General features: G+C 39.6%; 2 protein-coding genes across 3 annotated transcripts in view; both read left to right on the top strand.

Annotated features, from left to right (window-relative positions):
- The window catches only part of fgf11a (fibroblast growth factor 11a), a 99,451-nt gene extending 92,129 nt beyond the window's left edge, over positions 1-7,322 (top strand). The window contains exon 6 of the mRNA XM_005750022.2: positions 780-7,322. Within this exon, the coding sequence (XP_005750079.1) occupies positions 780-922 (143 nt within the window). The 3' untranslated portion in view covers positions 923-7,322. The remainder of the gene's footprint in view (positions 1-779) is intronic.
- A 4,724-nt stretch (positions 7,323-12,046) lies between these two features.
- The window catches only part of chrnb1 (cholinergic receptor, nicotinic, beta 1 (muscle)), a 24,801-nt gene continuing 19,530 nt past the window's right edge, over positions 12,047-17,317 (top strand). For both annotated transcript variants that reach the window (XM_013915143.1, XM_013915142.1), the window contains exons 1-2: positions 12,047-12,290; positions 15,197-15,330. In XM_013915143.1, the coding sequence (XP_013770597.1) occupies positions 12,230-12,290; positions 15,197-15,330 (195 nt within the window). In that variant the 5' untranslated portion in view covers positions 12,047-12,229. The remainder of the gene's footprint in view (positions 12,291-15,196; positions 15,331-17,317) is intronic.

Raw genomic sequence — 17,317 nt, 5'->3', positions numbered from 1 at the left:
ACATCAAATAATTATTATTATTGTTGCGATTTAGGGCGATCGTGGCTCAAGAGTTGGCAGTTCGCCTTGACACTCTCGGTCGTTGTGTCCTTGGGCAAGACACTTTACCTACCGCCTACTGGTGATGGCCAGAGGGGAATTGTAAAGCACTATATCAATGCAATCCATTATTATTTAAACCAACTGTTAACTGTATATTTCTGTACATTTAAGTATTAGTATTCATATTGCCACATTCATTGACCTTGTTTATAGGTAATTTCATTGTTTAATCACATTAAAATGTTCCTAATTTAATGTTTAAAAGCACTTGAAAAAGGCAAAATCCCATGTAAAATTAGGGCAACAAACTGTATTGTCATTACTGAAAATAACCGTATTTTTATGGGAAAGTTATTTTCTGTTATTTTCTGGTATTATTTTGGCGCCCCAGCTGCTGGAATATTACTGATTTTTTAGGAATTTTTTTTACGTTGTAAGGTAGACCCTACAATAATACAGACAGAGAAAAACCCAACAATCACATAACCCCCTATGAGCAAGCACTTGACAGTGGGAAGGAAAAAGTCCCTTTTAACAGGAAGAAACCTCCAGCTGAACCAGGCTCAGGGAGGGGCGGGGCCATCTGCCATTACCAGTTGGGGTGAGAGAAGGAAGACAAGATAAAAGACATGCTGTGGAAGAGAGCCAGAGACTGATATAATATACTGTATGCATTTATGTGTCCAATCTTTCTAATTTTTCTTTTTCCCTCCCCAAAATAAACTTGCCTTGCCCAGTGGCTATGTACAGGGAGCCCTCTCTACATGACGTTGGTGAACAGAGTCCGCCCAGAAAAACGCCCAAGACCTCCAGTGATTCGCCTGTGCTCCAGAACGGCAAGAAAGATCCTCAATCCAAAACCAAAACCTCCTCCTCCTAGCGCTCAGAGACACAGGAGAGAGGAGTGGTAGACAACACGTGGACAATGGGCACCAGCGGACACCTGAACAAGTTTGTTAGGGCTACCCTCCCCCCCACATGCTGCCTGTAATACTGATCCCATAATGCACTGGTGACAAACTGGGTAAAAAGCAGAAGCAAGTCCAGGCAGAGTGGAGTTGGCCAGTGGGAGGCCCCTTTTACCTTTACAGAAGCCCATTCACACCAGCCCACCATGTTCTTATTTAATGACCTTTATGATTAGCAGAGCCTGGGATCTAAAAGCAATAACTCCGCAAAGAGGTGAAAAGTGGCCTAACATTGTACAGCATGTCACCACAGCGTGTTCAACCAGCTGGAAGGGAAAACCCCCCACACCCTCTAGACATCATCATTGAGATCCTTCCAGTCAACCAAATATCCAAACAAAGTCTTCCTGGGTTTAACACAAAGAGTGCACTGGGTAAATCTGTCCCTCTGCTGCACATGCTCCACAATTGGGTTATGTCTTTATTCCCCTATGGGGTTTAATGCTAAGGTTAGCTTGACAAAGAGTCATGCTAATGTGAGGCTGTCACACAGACCCTTTGGTTCTAAAGCCATCTGCTCACTCCACATCTTCAGCGTGTGCGTCAGCAACTTTGTGAGATAGCCTGAATATGTGTCAGTCCTATATGCGTGTGTGTGCGTGTGCGTGTGTGTGTTCCCTTCTTCCATTCACCTTTGCTACGATTTTATTAGTTCATGACATGGACTCAATTTTCCACTCTGCGGCACAAGAAAGCCCCTCCCTCCTCTGCGGCTCTGTTAATGGAGTCTGGGACTGATCAGAATCTTTCGACCCTTAAACGAGGGGTCAAAAGCTCCCCCGGCACATTGCGTAACCGCATAACCCACACTCATTTCTACACTTACATCTACACATGCATGTTTGTGGTTTGTGCAGCACGTGCACACACTTTAGAGCCCAGATGTCCATGAGCATCGGCCGCTGAAATCCATCTCACACCTTAACACACTTAGCAAAGTGACACGCACGCTCGTGACTGCGCCCACTAACATGACACAGTGGTGAGTGTGTGTGCAGGTTCTGGGAGATGATGAGGATATCATCAGCGAAATGGGTTGGTAATGGAGCCTGGCTGTGCGGTTTGTGATTGTGCTGCAATAGCTGTTTTCACTGTGGCCGGCCATGCATTGCACAAACCCTCAAGGGCCACACACTATCTGTGCAAATCATCTTTTGTTTCACTGCACACACAAATACACACACACATATATAGAAATGCCAATTTTGTATTTTTTCATCATACTCTGCCATCATGTTCAGGGGGTCTGACTTGAGATTTTGACCTAATTTTGTGTGAAATAGTCAATATTCACACATACACTGATATTCTAGTGAAAGGCTAAAACTAAGAGAACAACCTTTCATTGGATATAAATCACAATCAGTAATCCTTTTAATGTCAAGTGGCTGTCTTGAAACTAAAGATAAATAATATATGACAGCTGGCTACGCAGCGCTGTGAGTAAAGTAGTCTGAAAGTGTCTGCATTTTCTGAATTTTAAGCTGTTTCACTAATTTGTCATACACTAAGAGTTATCTTGCATCCGTATGAGAATTACACTTCCCCAAATTTTCGCGCTGCATAGCATTGTTCAAATAAACCGTGTTTATTCCTTAAAGATAAAGATAAAGTTAGAAGACATTATGGAAAGCAGCTCTGGTGGAAAAAGCTCAGTTCCCCCTGAGCAATGAGGCAGCAACACTCAAAAAAGAAAATAATGCCCAAAATGCTGACTTTTAGTAATTTGATTTAATGTAAGTTTCCATCTATTATTTATTTATTTTATCACGTAAGTACAATGTAAAAGGTTCACTTTAATGGTCAAATGAAATTTAGTTGATTGATATACCTTCAGTTTATACCAAGGTGATCCTTATTTGAATAAAAACCTTGGATTTTAGAAAGATTTAAAAATTGTAATTTTTATTTTTAAACTTGTAGTTTTCAGGTATAAGTTTGGGAGTTTCAAAAGTTACATTTTCAGAGACTTTATTTGCATGTATTCCCAGATATCAGTTTGGGAAGCAGATTGTACTTTGAAAGAGTACAATTAAATGAACTATGCCACCAAATTGCATTATGGGAAATGTAGTAACTAATGATCTGTTTTGCTGGAACCAAAGTCAGGATTTCTTCAGCTTCTTCTGCACTGATTTTTCATATAAAGCTCCCATACTTCATACATAAATTCGTGTAGGGTACTCAGTTAAATTACTGTAACATTAACTAAAGAAACTAATGCTGGGGAATCATTTGTTAATGTAATTTTTAACATTTTTAGAAATGAACTCTGCAGTTTTTTGGGGGTTTGGTTTTATAGTAAATCTCTCCCAGAGAGTTTGATTTTGATGCAAAGAGGAATTCAAGCCTTCTTTACTTGTCACATCCTTACAGTTATTATTTAGAGCTTATATATTGTGACCCCATGATATGACTGAGTCAAAAATAATTAAAGTTGTATGAGCATAGATGATGGTACAAGAATGATGGCTCTGAAAAAAGGAAGCTTAAGCGTCTCACATCTTTTTGCCAATGTTTATTTGTTAGCCTGTCCTGGTAAAGAAAATCACTAGCATATTTAATATTTCACTCCTTTCTTTCCGGAGACCTTGTTTGGTGCATTTCCATTTGTTGTTTCCATTGAACACAAAAAGCAATCATTTTTCATATCAAACTTGCTACGATATGCCAGGCAGGGTAATTGTTTCTGCCTTATGTTTATGTACTGTGGGAAGCGAGGGAGTCCTTTGTGTTCGGGAGGTAAAGGCGAGGCGAGATTGATGATCAGGGCAGAGGGAGAGAGAGAGAGAGAGAGAGAGAGAGAAACAAAAGAAATGAGCGAGAGAAGAAGAGAAAATTTTAGGGAGGATAATTATGATGATGAGCACAACAAAAAGAGATTTAAAAGGGAATTATGCTAATGTGGACACTCTTGCCTGAAGACACACATTTACTAGCGCTTCTCCTTATGCGCGTAATCCTCTGCCCCCATGCAACCTGTGGTTGTAAATAATAATAGCTGATAACCCAATCAGGATGGAGGCGAGGGTGCTGAGCAATGTAATCTTCTACCTGAGAATTGAAGCAAATTGTACCTCTGCTTTCCTGAAGGAAGAAAGGAAGGAAGGAAAGAGTAATCCAGTGAATACTTAAAGGAAAGGAAGTGGTCTGAGAGAGAGGAAATAAATAAAAGAGGGGGTGAAGGATATAAAGGCAGGTGATTCAATACATATATGATTTAAAATAATATATATTTTTTAATTCATTGTACTTAAGCTACTGTTAAAACCTCACTTTCACACTGAAGACCTTAATTAAACTGTTAAATAGACATTCAGGTTGATGTGTTTGACCAGACACCCTCCCTGGATCACACGATCCAGAACACAGTGTTTGACTATTATTTGCAGAGTAATTAGTGTTTAATTAAAAGAGGCTCCCTCCTCCCAGAACTGAAGCAAGTCTGTCTGAGACTGGATTCTCTTAGATGGAGAGAGGAGTAACTCAACAAACAGAGCTTTTGTAACATCTATATTATGTATTTTAAGGGCTGGGAAATCTGTGTTCCAATATTTTTTTATGTATGTCTCATGACTGTTGTTTTTGGGTTTTAAAAGGAGGTTAAGGGCTAAAGTTTTAGTTTAAATAATCTTTGTGGAAGAGTTTAAGGAGCACGGATTTCGCACAGATTATTTTTACCATATAGATAAACAAACGTTTGAAAGTGTGTTCAGACAGAGCACCACCAAAGGCATTGGTGTTACGATGATAAATGACAAACTTGGCTCGTGTGTGCAAACTTAAGCCGCTGTAGGAGTGCTTTAATCCTGCATTCTCTCTAATGGCCAGCAGGGGGCGACTTATCTGGTTGCACGAAAAAGTCAGATTCTATAAAAGCCTTTGGGACAATGACCCAAAACCTCACTCCATGACGGTCTCGTTTGCTAGTTTCAAGATTTAATCCCATGTAGAGAGAAAAAATGCTAAAGGTCAAATCAGTGGATAAGAAAAATTAAATAATCTTTTCTCAAGCATTTTACAAAACTAACTATAAAGCACTATTCTACAAACAAGTAAAAAACATATACCAGTTAAGGGCAAGCCAGTGCATCTCTTTATGTTTATGTGAGAGCTCAGCCATTAGCTCATCTTGCCAGGAACTATGCGGTCCCCCCTTTTCCTCTATTCTAGAATACTGTTGATATTGCTACATTCATAAAGGTAATTATAAAAGTGGCTTTTTTTAAAGCCCACAGCTGTTTTCATTTGCTAAACCAGTCATCATCTCATCAAAAAGGTGCCCCGTGTCCTGTCTGAACACACCTCTGAGGGTAAAGTGACTGTGATGAAGTCTTGATCCACATTTTTAGGTTTGTGGTCTTTTGACAGAAAACCTTCGATACAAAGCTAAAAAGAACGTAAGAAGCAATGAAAGTGGAGAGGTGTCAATATGGGAAATGTGGGGTCCTGCTAGTTTGGATCTTGTCTCGTGAGAGTGAGAATATCTTTTTTAGTCCATTTGTAATCCTTTCCTGACTCTTAAATACAGAAAATCACTGGAGGGGCCCTTTAACTTTCAAACTAAAAGCTGCATGAGAGAAAATGAGGAAAAAAAAATTAAATTTTTATGGAGTAAGTGTAGGGCTGTGAACATTTTGTGTCATGCCTCATGTCATGTCATACAGCGACTTTAAAGCCAAGCTTTTGTTAAACCAGTCCATCTTTGTCACTTCACTGACCCCACGTCAGTCAACACTGACATCTAGTGAATGATGGATTCAAAGCTAACTAAACTTCGGTGTGTTTTGCATGTGTGTGTGTGTCGATTCAGCAATTAAATGCAATCCATTAGAAATGATCCATCAGCCACTTAAAGCTACATCAGTCATCTGAGTGTCCCACTGTAAAATATGTAGACACGTTTGATTTTTATCCGACTGTTATTTAAATTCTCGGTGCAACCTGATTACTGATGTTAGTGCCCATATTTTTTAAGTAACAACTCAGATTTCCAGTTAATAATATCATCATCATTATTGTGATTTTTTAAGCTCAACTGAGAAGTAATCAGATTAATCCTGGAAGGTTTTATCTGTTATTTTTAGTCTATTTCAAGCTATGGTGGTGATCTTAAAGAGGATGTTGCTTTGTTTTCAGTCTTATTGATTTTACTTTTGCGGTGGCAGAAAAGTAGAATTACTAAATCATTTATAGCGGGTGGAAGGTTTGTGTGGCCACACGTGTTTGCACCGGTTTGTGTGTGTGTGTGTGTTTTATGCTGTGTTCGTACACTCCTTCTTTTCCCTCCGTCTGTGTCCTGCGAGTCTTTTGTGAAGCCTGAAATCAGCCCGTCCGCTCTCAGCCTTCAGGCTTCACTTCAAACGACTCTGCGTAAATTACAGGATGTAAAGTTTGCCATTTCTCTCGGCGGCCGTCTCTCTGAGCACATGTTTGATTAGTGGACACCCCACTCCCCTCCCGTGGCTGAATTTACTGCTTTTAACTGGCTGATGAATGTCTCCGGATTCAGCTCTAAACGTTAAATATTGGCCCTTTGGTGAGCTCGGCGTCACTGCTTCTTTATATATGAAAGGGATGGGAAAGGTGTGCCAGCTTGCGCCTAGATATCGAAGGGAGCTAAATGATGTCTATCTGATGCAGCTGCACCCTTCACACACACACACACACACACACACACACACATTCACATACGCACACACCTCTCTCCCCAGGGACTCCCTTCCCTCCCATTTCTCCCGAGTCAGGGCCCTCCCTGCTTACTGAGCGAATTACAACTGCAGTGAGAGTGAGAGGGTCATCTGGGGTTGTGAAGGACTCAGAGAGAAAGAGAGAGGCATGTGTCACATACTGTAGAGTGGCTACCTCGCGCCTCAAAGCCTCTCTTTGAAGTTCCATTTCCTCTCGGCGAGCCTTTTTTTGCATACAGCTAATATGACTTCCCTTTGACCTGGAGGCAGCGCGTTTGTGTGTGTGTGTGTGTGTGTGCAGATATCCCACCTGCCAATTCTGGTAATCGTATGTAATGTTTGTGTAGCTGTTACTGAATATTTCTGTGTGTCCTTTATGTGTATCCAAGCAGAGAGAGAATAAAGTACAGAGAGCGAGAGAGAATAAATCAAGAGGCCAAATCAATAAGCATGAGTCCTTGGGCAGAAAGCAATAAACTCTTATTAACAAGGTGCAGCCACATTATCTGGGAGGGTGTGGAAAAAAGGGGAGAAATATTGATATAGAGAAAACAACTGCGTGTTTTATTAGAGCTTTTATTTTTCTAACACTTTGCCCTCTTTTGTGTGTGTGTGTGCGTGTGTGTGTGTGTGTGTGTGTGTGTGTGTGTGTGTGTGTGTGTGTGTGCTAGCAGAGCTGTTCAAGCGTGCGTGCGTGCGTGCATTACTTCGAGGTGGAGTCCCCTCACCACATCTGCAATGCAGCAGAAAACACAAAAAAAAGAGAAAGGGAGGCAGAGAGAGACTCACGTGCTCTGACAAAAGAGTGACGCCTTCCTCGGGTGTTTTTTTTAATGAAAAAAAAAAGCTTTTAAATTTGAGAGCTGGAGTATTCAATGTCACACCCTGAGAAGCATTAATGAAACTTCAGCTATAAAAGTTTTGCATTTTTGTTGTTGCTTTTTTTTCTTTTTTTTTAAAGGCACACCCCACGATCTCTGAACACATCTGCATTGCACACACACACACACACACACACACACACGCACACACACACAACCCCCTGCATAGCCAGCGCAGATGTGGCTAAATCGGGTGACCTTTACAAGCAGATCATGGAAGGACTTCACCTCTTACAAGCTAATGCACCATCCACGCTTTAGTGGTGACTTTACTCTGTAGTGTTTCTTTACCTGTTTTCTAAAGTGTCATTTGTCAATCTAAGTACTTTGGGTGACTCTCGTGGAATTACTGTGATTTATAATGATATGATGTGAGGTCACATGTGATCCACGTAACTCCTGGTTAGTCACATTCACGTGTGTTTGCTGATTTGATGTGGTTTTGTTGCTGTTTAAATACATATCTGTGTCTTTTACTCTCATGTTGTGGAACTAAAAAGCTAGATCTGTAAAGAATGAGAATTGTGGGGTTTCAAACCCTCTCCTTCCGATCCCCCAGAATCCACCTGTCTGTCACGTACCGCCTGACTGACCAACCTCTGACCTTCACTGTCATCTGTCCTTCAAACATGCACACGGACACATTTCACGTGTGTGTGTGTGCTTGTGTCTGTGTGTTATTCTCTGATCAATCCGTCACTCGTTTTTTTTCCGTTCTGTTGGTTTTTATGGATGATCCAACTTATTGTGAGTCTTCCAGAAAGAATTTTAAGGAAATCATCTTAACATTATTTTAATGTTGGACATATTCTTGTCTTCCAAATGCAAAAAGAGTGCTTCAGTCTTCCAGCTATCAAAGCCACAATGACACTATTTTTGTATTCAAAATGGGGCAAAAAATATATCTATATATCTCTCTATATAAATATATACACGCAAATGTGGTTGGGGTGCAGTAACTCCCCCTGTTGCTGGCAAGGTGGAACAACACAACATTGAAACACCATCCAAACCCATGGATCGCTTGGAGGAAGGAGCTGAAAAGGACTACAGAGAGCCCTGGGAGTTCGGAGACTCAGACTCGTGGGCTGAGATGGAGGATCACAGACGGGCTTGACTACAAGCATGCATGCGCCAATCATTTACTGGACACCTTCAAAGAAACAATCCTTCCCCAATATTTACTCTTTGACACCCTTTAACCCCTTGACCCTCCCCCTCTTCAACACTTCTACTATCCCAAACTCTTCTCTCTGCATTTGCTATATGATCTGTATTTATTTCTATAATAACTTACCCAAAGTCAAAGGAGACATATTATTGGATATAATTGAATAAAACAAACTAATATATTTGTATGATTGTAACACTAGTCTCTGGAGTTTTTTTTCTCTTTTTAATCAGGTCTTCTGTATCATTACATCTGCTTATTAGCTCTATGTTTGATTTATTAAAAAAACATCTAAATATCTACATACATATACATTCAATACATGCAAACCAAGTCAATTTAATGTCCATTTAATGAGTAAGAAGATACTTTTCGATGTGCCCTTATTTCCCAAAGTGAGTTGACAATATGATATAGTAACAAAATATGTCCTACAACAACACCTTTTACTTCTTTTTTACTCACAGTATGGAAGATGGATGTAAACGCCCCCTGGTTATGTAATCCACACGTTAAAACCTCAATATTAGCCATTTTTGGGAGCTAAATGTTACCATATTTGATGGAAGAGTAGAGTGTGAATTTGTCAGCTTGGTTAGGAAGCTCTCTTCATAAACTCTAACACTCACAGTCACAGCCAGTCGAAGTAATAGACTAATAAAACACAAGAAGAACTCGGAAAGCACAAACCTCTGCCAAGGTAATACTTATTTTTATGGGAACAACATTTTATTTATGTAAATTTATTTTGTTGCTTTTAAAAATACTTTAAAATTTGCAGTGCTGTAAAAATCAGATAAAAGGAGCATGACAAACTGTTACTTTGATTCCACAGACATTCTGTAGGAGTAGTAATGGATAACATGAATAACTTGCGCTTATTAAATATTATTCTAAAATATATTTCTAACTAACTGGGCACTCTTTCTTTTGACAATACTTTCTTTAAAGATATAAAGCATTTTGGGTTCAGCTTGAAAGAAAGCCAGATTTAAAATGCACAAGTGAGATCAAATGTGATATGATTTTTTGAATCTTTATGCAGCATATGTTGATAATACACACTACAGTTATTAAGACGCTAGCTATAGGTTATAAGGCTTTTTGTCTGTTTTTGACCAATACATCATTGCTTTGGATGACCTTAGTGGATGTAAGCCAAATTTTAATGGACTGTTAACATGACCCTACTCTAGACCCCTAAAAAGTTTCATCATAATTTATTCAACACTTTTCAGGCTATGGTATTTACAAACAGAATAATGAGACACATCAAATGCTACCAAAGAACATGACCTCCTTGGCAGAGGTAACTAGAATTTCACTCGAGCACAGAAAGTAAGTAGCAAAAAGATCTGCATTGGCTTCATTTTTCTTCTTCAAAGGTTGCAGCTTAGCTTCAACATGCCAAGAAAATCACATCGTGTACTTTGTTTGCACTGTAAAAAATTTCCAATGTTTTTACAGTGCACTTTTAGTTGACCTCGGTTGGCAGTTGGCAGACTTTTATTTTGAAACTCTAAGAAAATGCAAAAATTGAAAGGATAAAACAAGATAAAAAGAAAATGATTAAATTGATGCTTTTTAATATACATACAGATGAACAAAAAGGAGGAAAGTTGACACTTTCAGTGAATAAACTATAATGACTTCCCCAAACATTTAGAATAAAGTTACACAACACAGTTAACACATAATCTCTTTTTACTCATATTTGTAGATAAACAATCAATGTAATTTAGCTTAACTACTTCAGAATTAAATAATCATCTCTCATGAAGTCCTAGTTTGAGTTACTGCCAAAAAAAGCTTTATGCACTCTCCCCTGACCGGTGACGTGATGTGTGACTTGACACCGGGCGCTAGCTGTTAATAGTTAGCTTCTATGGTAATTAAATTGGCAGCAGGCCAAATGGCAGTGACAGTGTGTCATAAATTATGGTGGCGTGGATGGTCGACGAATGTGTGCAAGAGCAGTTTGGCATGAAGAGATGAGAGGAGGGACATAAAGACGGGGATGTAGATGTTTTACTGCAGGGGCAAATCAGAAAATACAGCAGTGTCTGGAGTGTTTCATCAACTTGACTTTATACTGAGAGAATAACAGCTGCTAATGTCTGGTCTGTTGGTTCTGCGTGTGTCCTGTAGAACCAAAACATACATCAGAACTGAATGCACAAAAAGTTGACATACAGTTTAAATAGGATCATTTAACCCCTCAGTTGGGCAAATAGGTTAAGCAATTAAAGGAAGTGATCGCAGCATGTGGGTGTAGGCAAGAGGAAGCTGGGGAAGAAGACTCAGCTGGAGGTAATGTCTCAGTGACATATTACAAAATAGGATTTTAGGTCAAAGGGTCATGAGATTAGAAAAAGAAAAGAGAAAGTCATTAAATAGATCAAATGAGCTGATAGTGAAAACTCTTGAGAACAAGAAGTTATTATTATTAAGATGGCAGCTGCCAGCGTGTTTTTGCATTCAAGAGTTTTGGAGCTGAGGAGAGCACTTACTGAAACAGCTTTCAAATCCAAATGTTTTCCAATTAATGTCTGATATACTCCAGGATTTTAGCATCTCAACAGTTTTGGGCCTAATATTTTAATTTCATAAAGCACTACATGTTTTTTGTTAGGTGACAGGTCTGGTCAGCAGGCAGCTTAGTTTAGCACCTATTTCATCTTTATATAATAATACATGCAGAATGCGGTTTGACATTGTGTTTCATCGTGTCACCTTTGGACTGGATGTTGCTCTAAAACCTGTAAATATTGTTTAATATGAACTTTACAGGTACAAACGTTATCCATGCCATTTGGACTGATAATAACCTGATTGTTCCCTTTCCAAAAAAAATAATTTTAAATTATTATCCAATAGTCAGATTATTTCAGATTATTTGAGGCCCATGCAATTTTGGACCTTGTTTATGTATGTTTTTTGTTCCTCTGCATTATAGAGTTTTATCTTATAATGTGGCTACAGAACTGGCTTCATGGTTTTCTGAAGCAGAAAGCCAAAACAGCTGAACTGTCATTCTGTCATTTCATAGGTTTTCTTTCCCCCCCCCCCAAAAAAAAAAAAAAATTCTCAGAATCTCTTTTAGCTTCACAGTTACATAAACAGCAATCTAACTTTTTGGGGAGGGTTTTGGAAGAGGAAATATACCAGAAAAAATTATACAAATTTTTTGCATATAAAACCTCACAAGAATTTCTGCCAGTTTGATGCTTGTGTGTATCCCCAACCCCTTCACCAAAGCCCCACCCCTTCCTGGAGGTAATTGGAGTACACAGCAGCTGGCATGGCTGCCTGACTGACAGACAACAACAGTACAAACTGAGTACTGACCAAGTCAAAGTTTAGCTGTAGAGTTCCAGTGAGCTGAACTGGTAAAGAAAGATAAGCAGGGAAGAAGTTTGATTCACTCATTCAAGATCTATTTCCGGGGAGGACAAGAGTTTGGTTTTGGGCCTCATCATGAAAAGCCTGGATCTGTTCCTGCTGGCATGTTGCTTATACAGCCTGAGCACATTGGGAGGTAAGTACAGGCTGACACAGTATACTCATGTAACAAAGCGTTAGTTGTCATGCAAGGCCAACATGAATACTCGTGTAGTATCTAATGTAGAATAAGATCATAGAATGGAAAGTACCAGAAAAGAACAAATTCATAATAGAAAACTTTACAGTAATACTTGAGAATATGATTTCTCTGACACAATGTCAGTTCCTATTGGAATACTGTACAATAAAAATGTTTTATTAGTACGTTTTGACATAGGCTAGACATTAATACAGGCCCAGCAGTTTATGTGTTTTCTTCTGCTCATGTTTCTTTAGCTTATCAATCTGGTTTGAGTGTTTAATGTCTTTTCCCATGGGCTAATTTAGAAAATGGCAGAAATCACAGTGAGTCATTTATCAAGAGAGACATGTAGCATGTCGTGTTGGTGTAACTGTGTAAAGAGCACAGAAAGAGCACAGAAACATGGTCATTAAACATAAAAATGAGAACCTTCAGTGGCTCTGTGAGGCTGTACCTCTTTGATCTGTTAACATTAGCATGCTAGCATTTGAAAAGCAGACAATATAAAAGATGGATGTGGCTATTGTGATGTCGCTCACTGGTTTCTGAAGTCCCAATTTGAAACATTGAGCTAAACATTACTTCCCTCTTGGTTGCAATAAATGTTAAAAGATATAAGAGTTTATTTCCAGATTGACAACAGGAGGAGGCTAGTCTTTGGTTGATTGGTGAGGGAAGAAAACTGTGAGAAGTGTTGTGGAGCAGCATGTAATGGAATGTACTCAGATAGCAACAAACGTTTGCAAACCTCTTTGGGCCACAACAAGTCGTGAATGACGGCATTGGCTCATCGGGTAAGTCTGACTGCCTTTAGTCACAGGGTTACCTTTGGTGGGTCGCATGCAGGTACTGTTGCAGGTATGTTGTAGCTTTTGGGCCACATTACACTTCTTGTAGCCCATGTTAGATCCATTCAAGAACTTTGGCTCATACGAGTTTACCATTACTGTACAGTAATCGTGCTGTGCGTTCTGGAAGTAGCCCTAATTAGGCCAAGACGTGTCTGCTATTGAGACAAGTGACAAACTTATTTCATTAGCAGACAGGAGCTGATGTACAGCTAAAGTTGATGAGTTTAGAGGATCGAGGCGCGGCATCCACACGAGCTCCAGAGTGACAAACGTGGCATACAGGGACAGTTAAGCACAGGGATTATATCACGTAGAGAGCCATGACAGATTTATGATATGTATCTCTCATTCAAATTGCATCTCATAGCATCAACAAACTAATAAAACTCACTAATGAATTTATGCCGAAGACATTTTTGAAAGATAACAAGAAATGATGAAATAGCGAAACAAAATACCTGTAACACAATGGCAGATTTCATCTTTAAGGACTTGTGTTCACAGCAGTTATAAACTAAAGAAAATACGATCAGAGACACGACAGTCGCAGAGAATCACAGCCAGTTAAGTTGAACACATTTCTTCAGAGAAATCAATAACTTCATTTTTTCATACAACTTATTTGGTAAGTTGCCCGGTGGTTACTGGACAGTGCGCTCAAACCACTCTGAGAAGGATGTAGTGTATACTGAACTTTATTGCAGTCAGTTTCAATTTTAAACCATGTTTATCACTGCTGAGCCACTACTCACTCGGTGAGTTTATGAGAAAAAAGCTGAATAACTGGGTCTTTTCAAGCAGATACTCACATATTCTCTCCATAAAAGAAAAATATAGTACAAAATCTTTTTAATTTTAACTGGTTATACAACCATCCAGTATTTTAGTTTTAGCTAATTCTTTAGTCAGTCTTGTTATTTACCAAGTGATCTCAGCTGGGTAGTGAGATAAAAAATGCTAAATTCTGGCCTTCGATAGTTACCTCCCGTTCCATCAGCAGCCATGCTTCCTTGTGCCTAGCTAATGGGGTGCCTTGCTGGGTGATCGTCATCATTTATTCCTGTCAGGTCAGATCCTGCTGGGGCCACAGCAATGCCAGACGTGATGAATGCTGCGTCACAAGAGCTGCTGATTATAAATGCTTCTAACCTTCCAACACCAAGGAGGAAAATGTTGCAAGTAAATCAGGGATTACGCATGAAAATGCAATGGAATGCAAGTGTTTGAGTAGGTTTGCAATTATGCAGACCTGAAGCGAAATATTTAGCATTGATATAAAAACAGGACCTTAGAACCTCAGGAACTTATTTGAAATACATGTCTTTTACTTGTTTTAATTAGAGAAAATAATGTGGGAATGCACTACTACTACTTCACATGGTAAGCCAATCCATCTGTCAATCCTGAATTCCACTTAAAGCAGTCTATCCACATCCAATAGCAGTACAGCTTTTCTGACTGAAAGGTCTGACTGATTGATTCTGGACTTGAAGGTGGTAATTGTCATCTAGTCACTTTTTTGGGGGGGTCATTGGTCAGTGAAGTCAACAGCATAGCATAATTTGCAAAAAGCAGAAAGACATAGAGCTGACCTTTCACCCCTTGGCTGGACCTAGGAAATTGGTCTGTAAAAGCAGTTAACAGAATTTTTGGTATTAAACAATCAGGAACGTTACATTGAAACATTATAGTGATCATCAAAATGAATAATCAATCAATTTTTTTTATCAACCATCCACTTGTTGCACACTATTGACTTCGGTATTGAGACAGCCGTCGATTGATTATATTTTGATGCACAGCACAGCTTGCTCGGCGACACAGTGTCACCAGTGTGTATCTAGTGAGTGAACTCCTTTATTAATTCAGTGCATCAATGCAGTCAGCAGCTGCTGAGGCTTTTGGAGGGACATATCTAGCTAAATCTGAGTGAATGACTAGCAATTATTAAAGGACTTCAGTTTGAAGCCTGCCATCACAACTGACCTCTGTCAATGTGTATTACAGGTGCAACTGAATCAGAGAATACTCTGATGAAGAGCCTCTTTTCCAAATACAACCTTAAGGTCCGACCAGCTCGTACCCCTGAAGAGAGGGTGGTGGTTCGCGTGGGCATGATCCTCACATCCTTCGTCGGACTGGTGAGGCCCAAAACCCCAACACAAAAGTACACACAGTTAACAGCAGGTCACTGCAGATTAAAAAAAAATCTAAATTCTAGCATAGTAGAATAAATTTAAACAAGGGCTGATTCTAATGGATTATAAGCCAGGTCTCCATCGACCCCTTTCGAGAACCCAGGACTGAATGTAACCCAGCATGATGTAACAGAAGTTTCGACCAGTTTAATGCTGATTCCCAATCACCAAAATGTTTGCCATTAGCTGACAATTCACAAGAACAGTCGCCTTAAGGTGCTTTATGTTGTAAGGTAAAGACCCTACAGCATTTGGGAGAAAACCTCAACAAACTATGACTGCCTGTGAACATCTGCTTTGTGACAGTGGTCAGAAAAAACTCCCTTTTAACAGGAAGAAACCACTCCCAACCACCTGTCTTATAAGTAAGACTGCAGTCTGAACAAAATGAAGAGAGCAAAGCACTCCGTTGGCTAATACGTTATGAGGTCATGAAGATACAATGGAGCTTAATTATTTAAGGAACTATATATGAGAAGGATTTTACTTCTAGTCTGGATTTAGCAGAAATCCAGTGAAGAGAAGTTAATACTACTAGACGCTGTTACTGCTCTTTATGCAGTGTTCTGAATCGACTGACGGCTTTTCAGAGAGCTTGTAGAACAGCCTAATCATAAAGAACTGAAACTGTCTAGCCTAGAAGCTACATTCTTTTAATATCTTTTCCAAGATCTGAAAAGATGAATCTGTCATAATTGGACACATCAAAGTCTGTGACCATGCTACAGTAACTTCACATGCTGGAACTCTTAGCCAGAGAGACGATGGTTTTTCTGTGGCTTTGCCTCTGAAATGTAAATGTAAAGCTTATCTTCCATATTCTCCACCATGAATGAATCCCAGTGCCATCTGAATTTAAATTCACAACCAGATGGCAAAAATGAGTACTACTACTGAGGTGTAGTGAAGTACTGTAGTTTTATTCATTCATGCTGGGAAATAGTGTTTAGTGGCATGCACTGATTGGGCTGCTGCCTGTGTGACTGCATTAAAGGATAAGCCGTACACACACACACTCACACACGGTCACTTTATGAGCTTTTTATTTTCCCCTTTACTCTCTTCTCCTAGGCAATCAAAAACCAACACACATGGTGCATCCACACACCCACACTCCTTACACCTCCACTCAAGGTCACGCTCTCTCTTCCTCTCTCGTCACGTGGACCATCTTAAATTGTGGAGTTGACCTGTCTTGAAAACTAACCCACTTGGATTCTTAGTTTGACAAGTAACTAGTCCAGCTGGGTAACTGCAGAGTTATTATTAACACTGGGCCTGATGGGTATTGATATGCAGGCAATGACATGTGTGAGGTAGCAAGATGTGTTTGCATGAGGAAGACATCCAACGTTTGCTGCCCCCACTCATGCTTCTGCTTTGGTCCCAGCTGTCCCAGTTGGGGTTTTAAATAGCAGGCCGAGGAGCAGAGAAGCTTAGCCAGAATTCATGACTTGACCTTCACATCATGGGTACAACAGTCCCACAATGCAATATGTCACATTTTGTACATGCAAAAATGCTCCCTCTCACCAGATAACCAAACCATTATCATGACCAGCAGCTCCAGCAAACATCAGCTGATACTAGAAATTAATATTAAATAAATTTTAACAACAGCTGATCAAGCTTAAACGTGCTGCTGTTGTTTAGCGCGACATCCGCTGGTTTCCTGTTTCTGGCGCAAAGTGAGCGATAAACAAACAAGACAGAAAAGCTGATCAGCTGATCATTGATCAGTTTCATGATTGAAGTAGCTGTGCAGCATAAACACACAGAATAAATCCAGCTTTGTGTGTTTTTCCATTATAGCTAAAGTACGGGACAAACTGTGTTCCTTCTCAGCTCAATACGAAACGCGTAATATTTTCTCTGAATGAGGGACCATTCTATTTTTTAAGGAGCGGTTGGCAACTCTACTAACTAACCT

This window comes from Pundamilia nyererei, unplaced genomic scaffold, assembly GCF_000239375.1.
Source record: "Pundamilia nyererei isolate P.nyererei 1_Seehausen unplaced genomic scaffold, PunNye1.0 scaffold00260, whole genome shotgun sequence".
Lineage (NCBI taxonomy): Eukaryota > Metazoa > Chordata > Actinopteri > Cichliformes > Cichlidae > Pundamilia > Pundamilia nyererei.
Note: the sequence above shows the minus strand (reverse complement) of the source record. Positions and strands in the feature narration are given on the sequence as shown.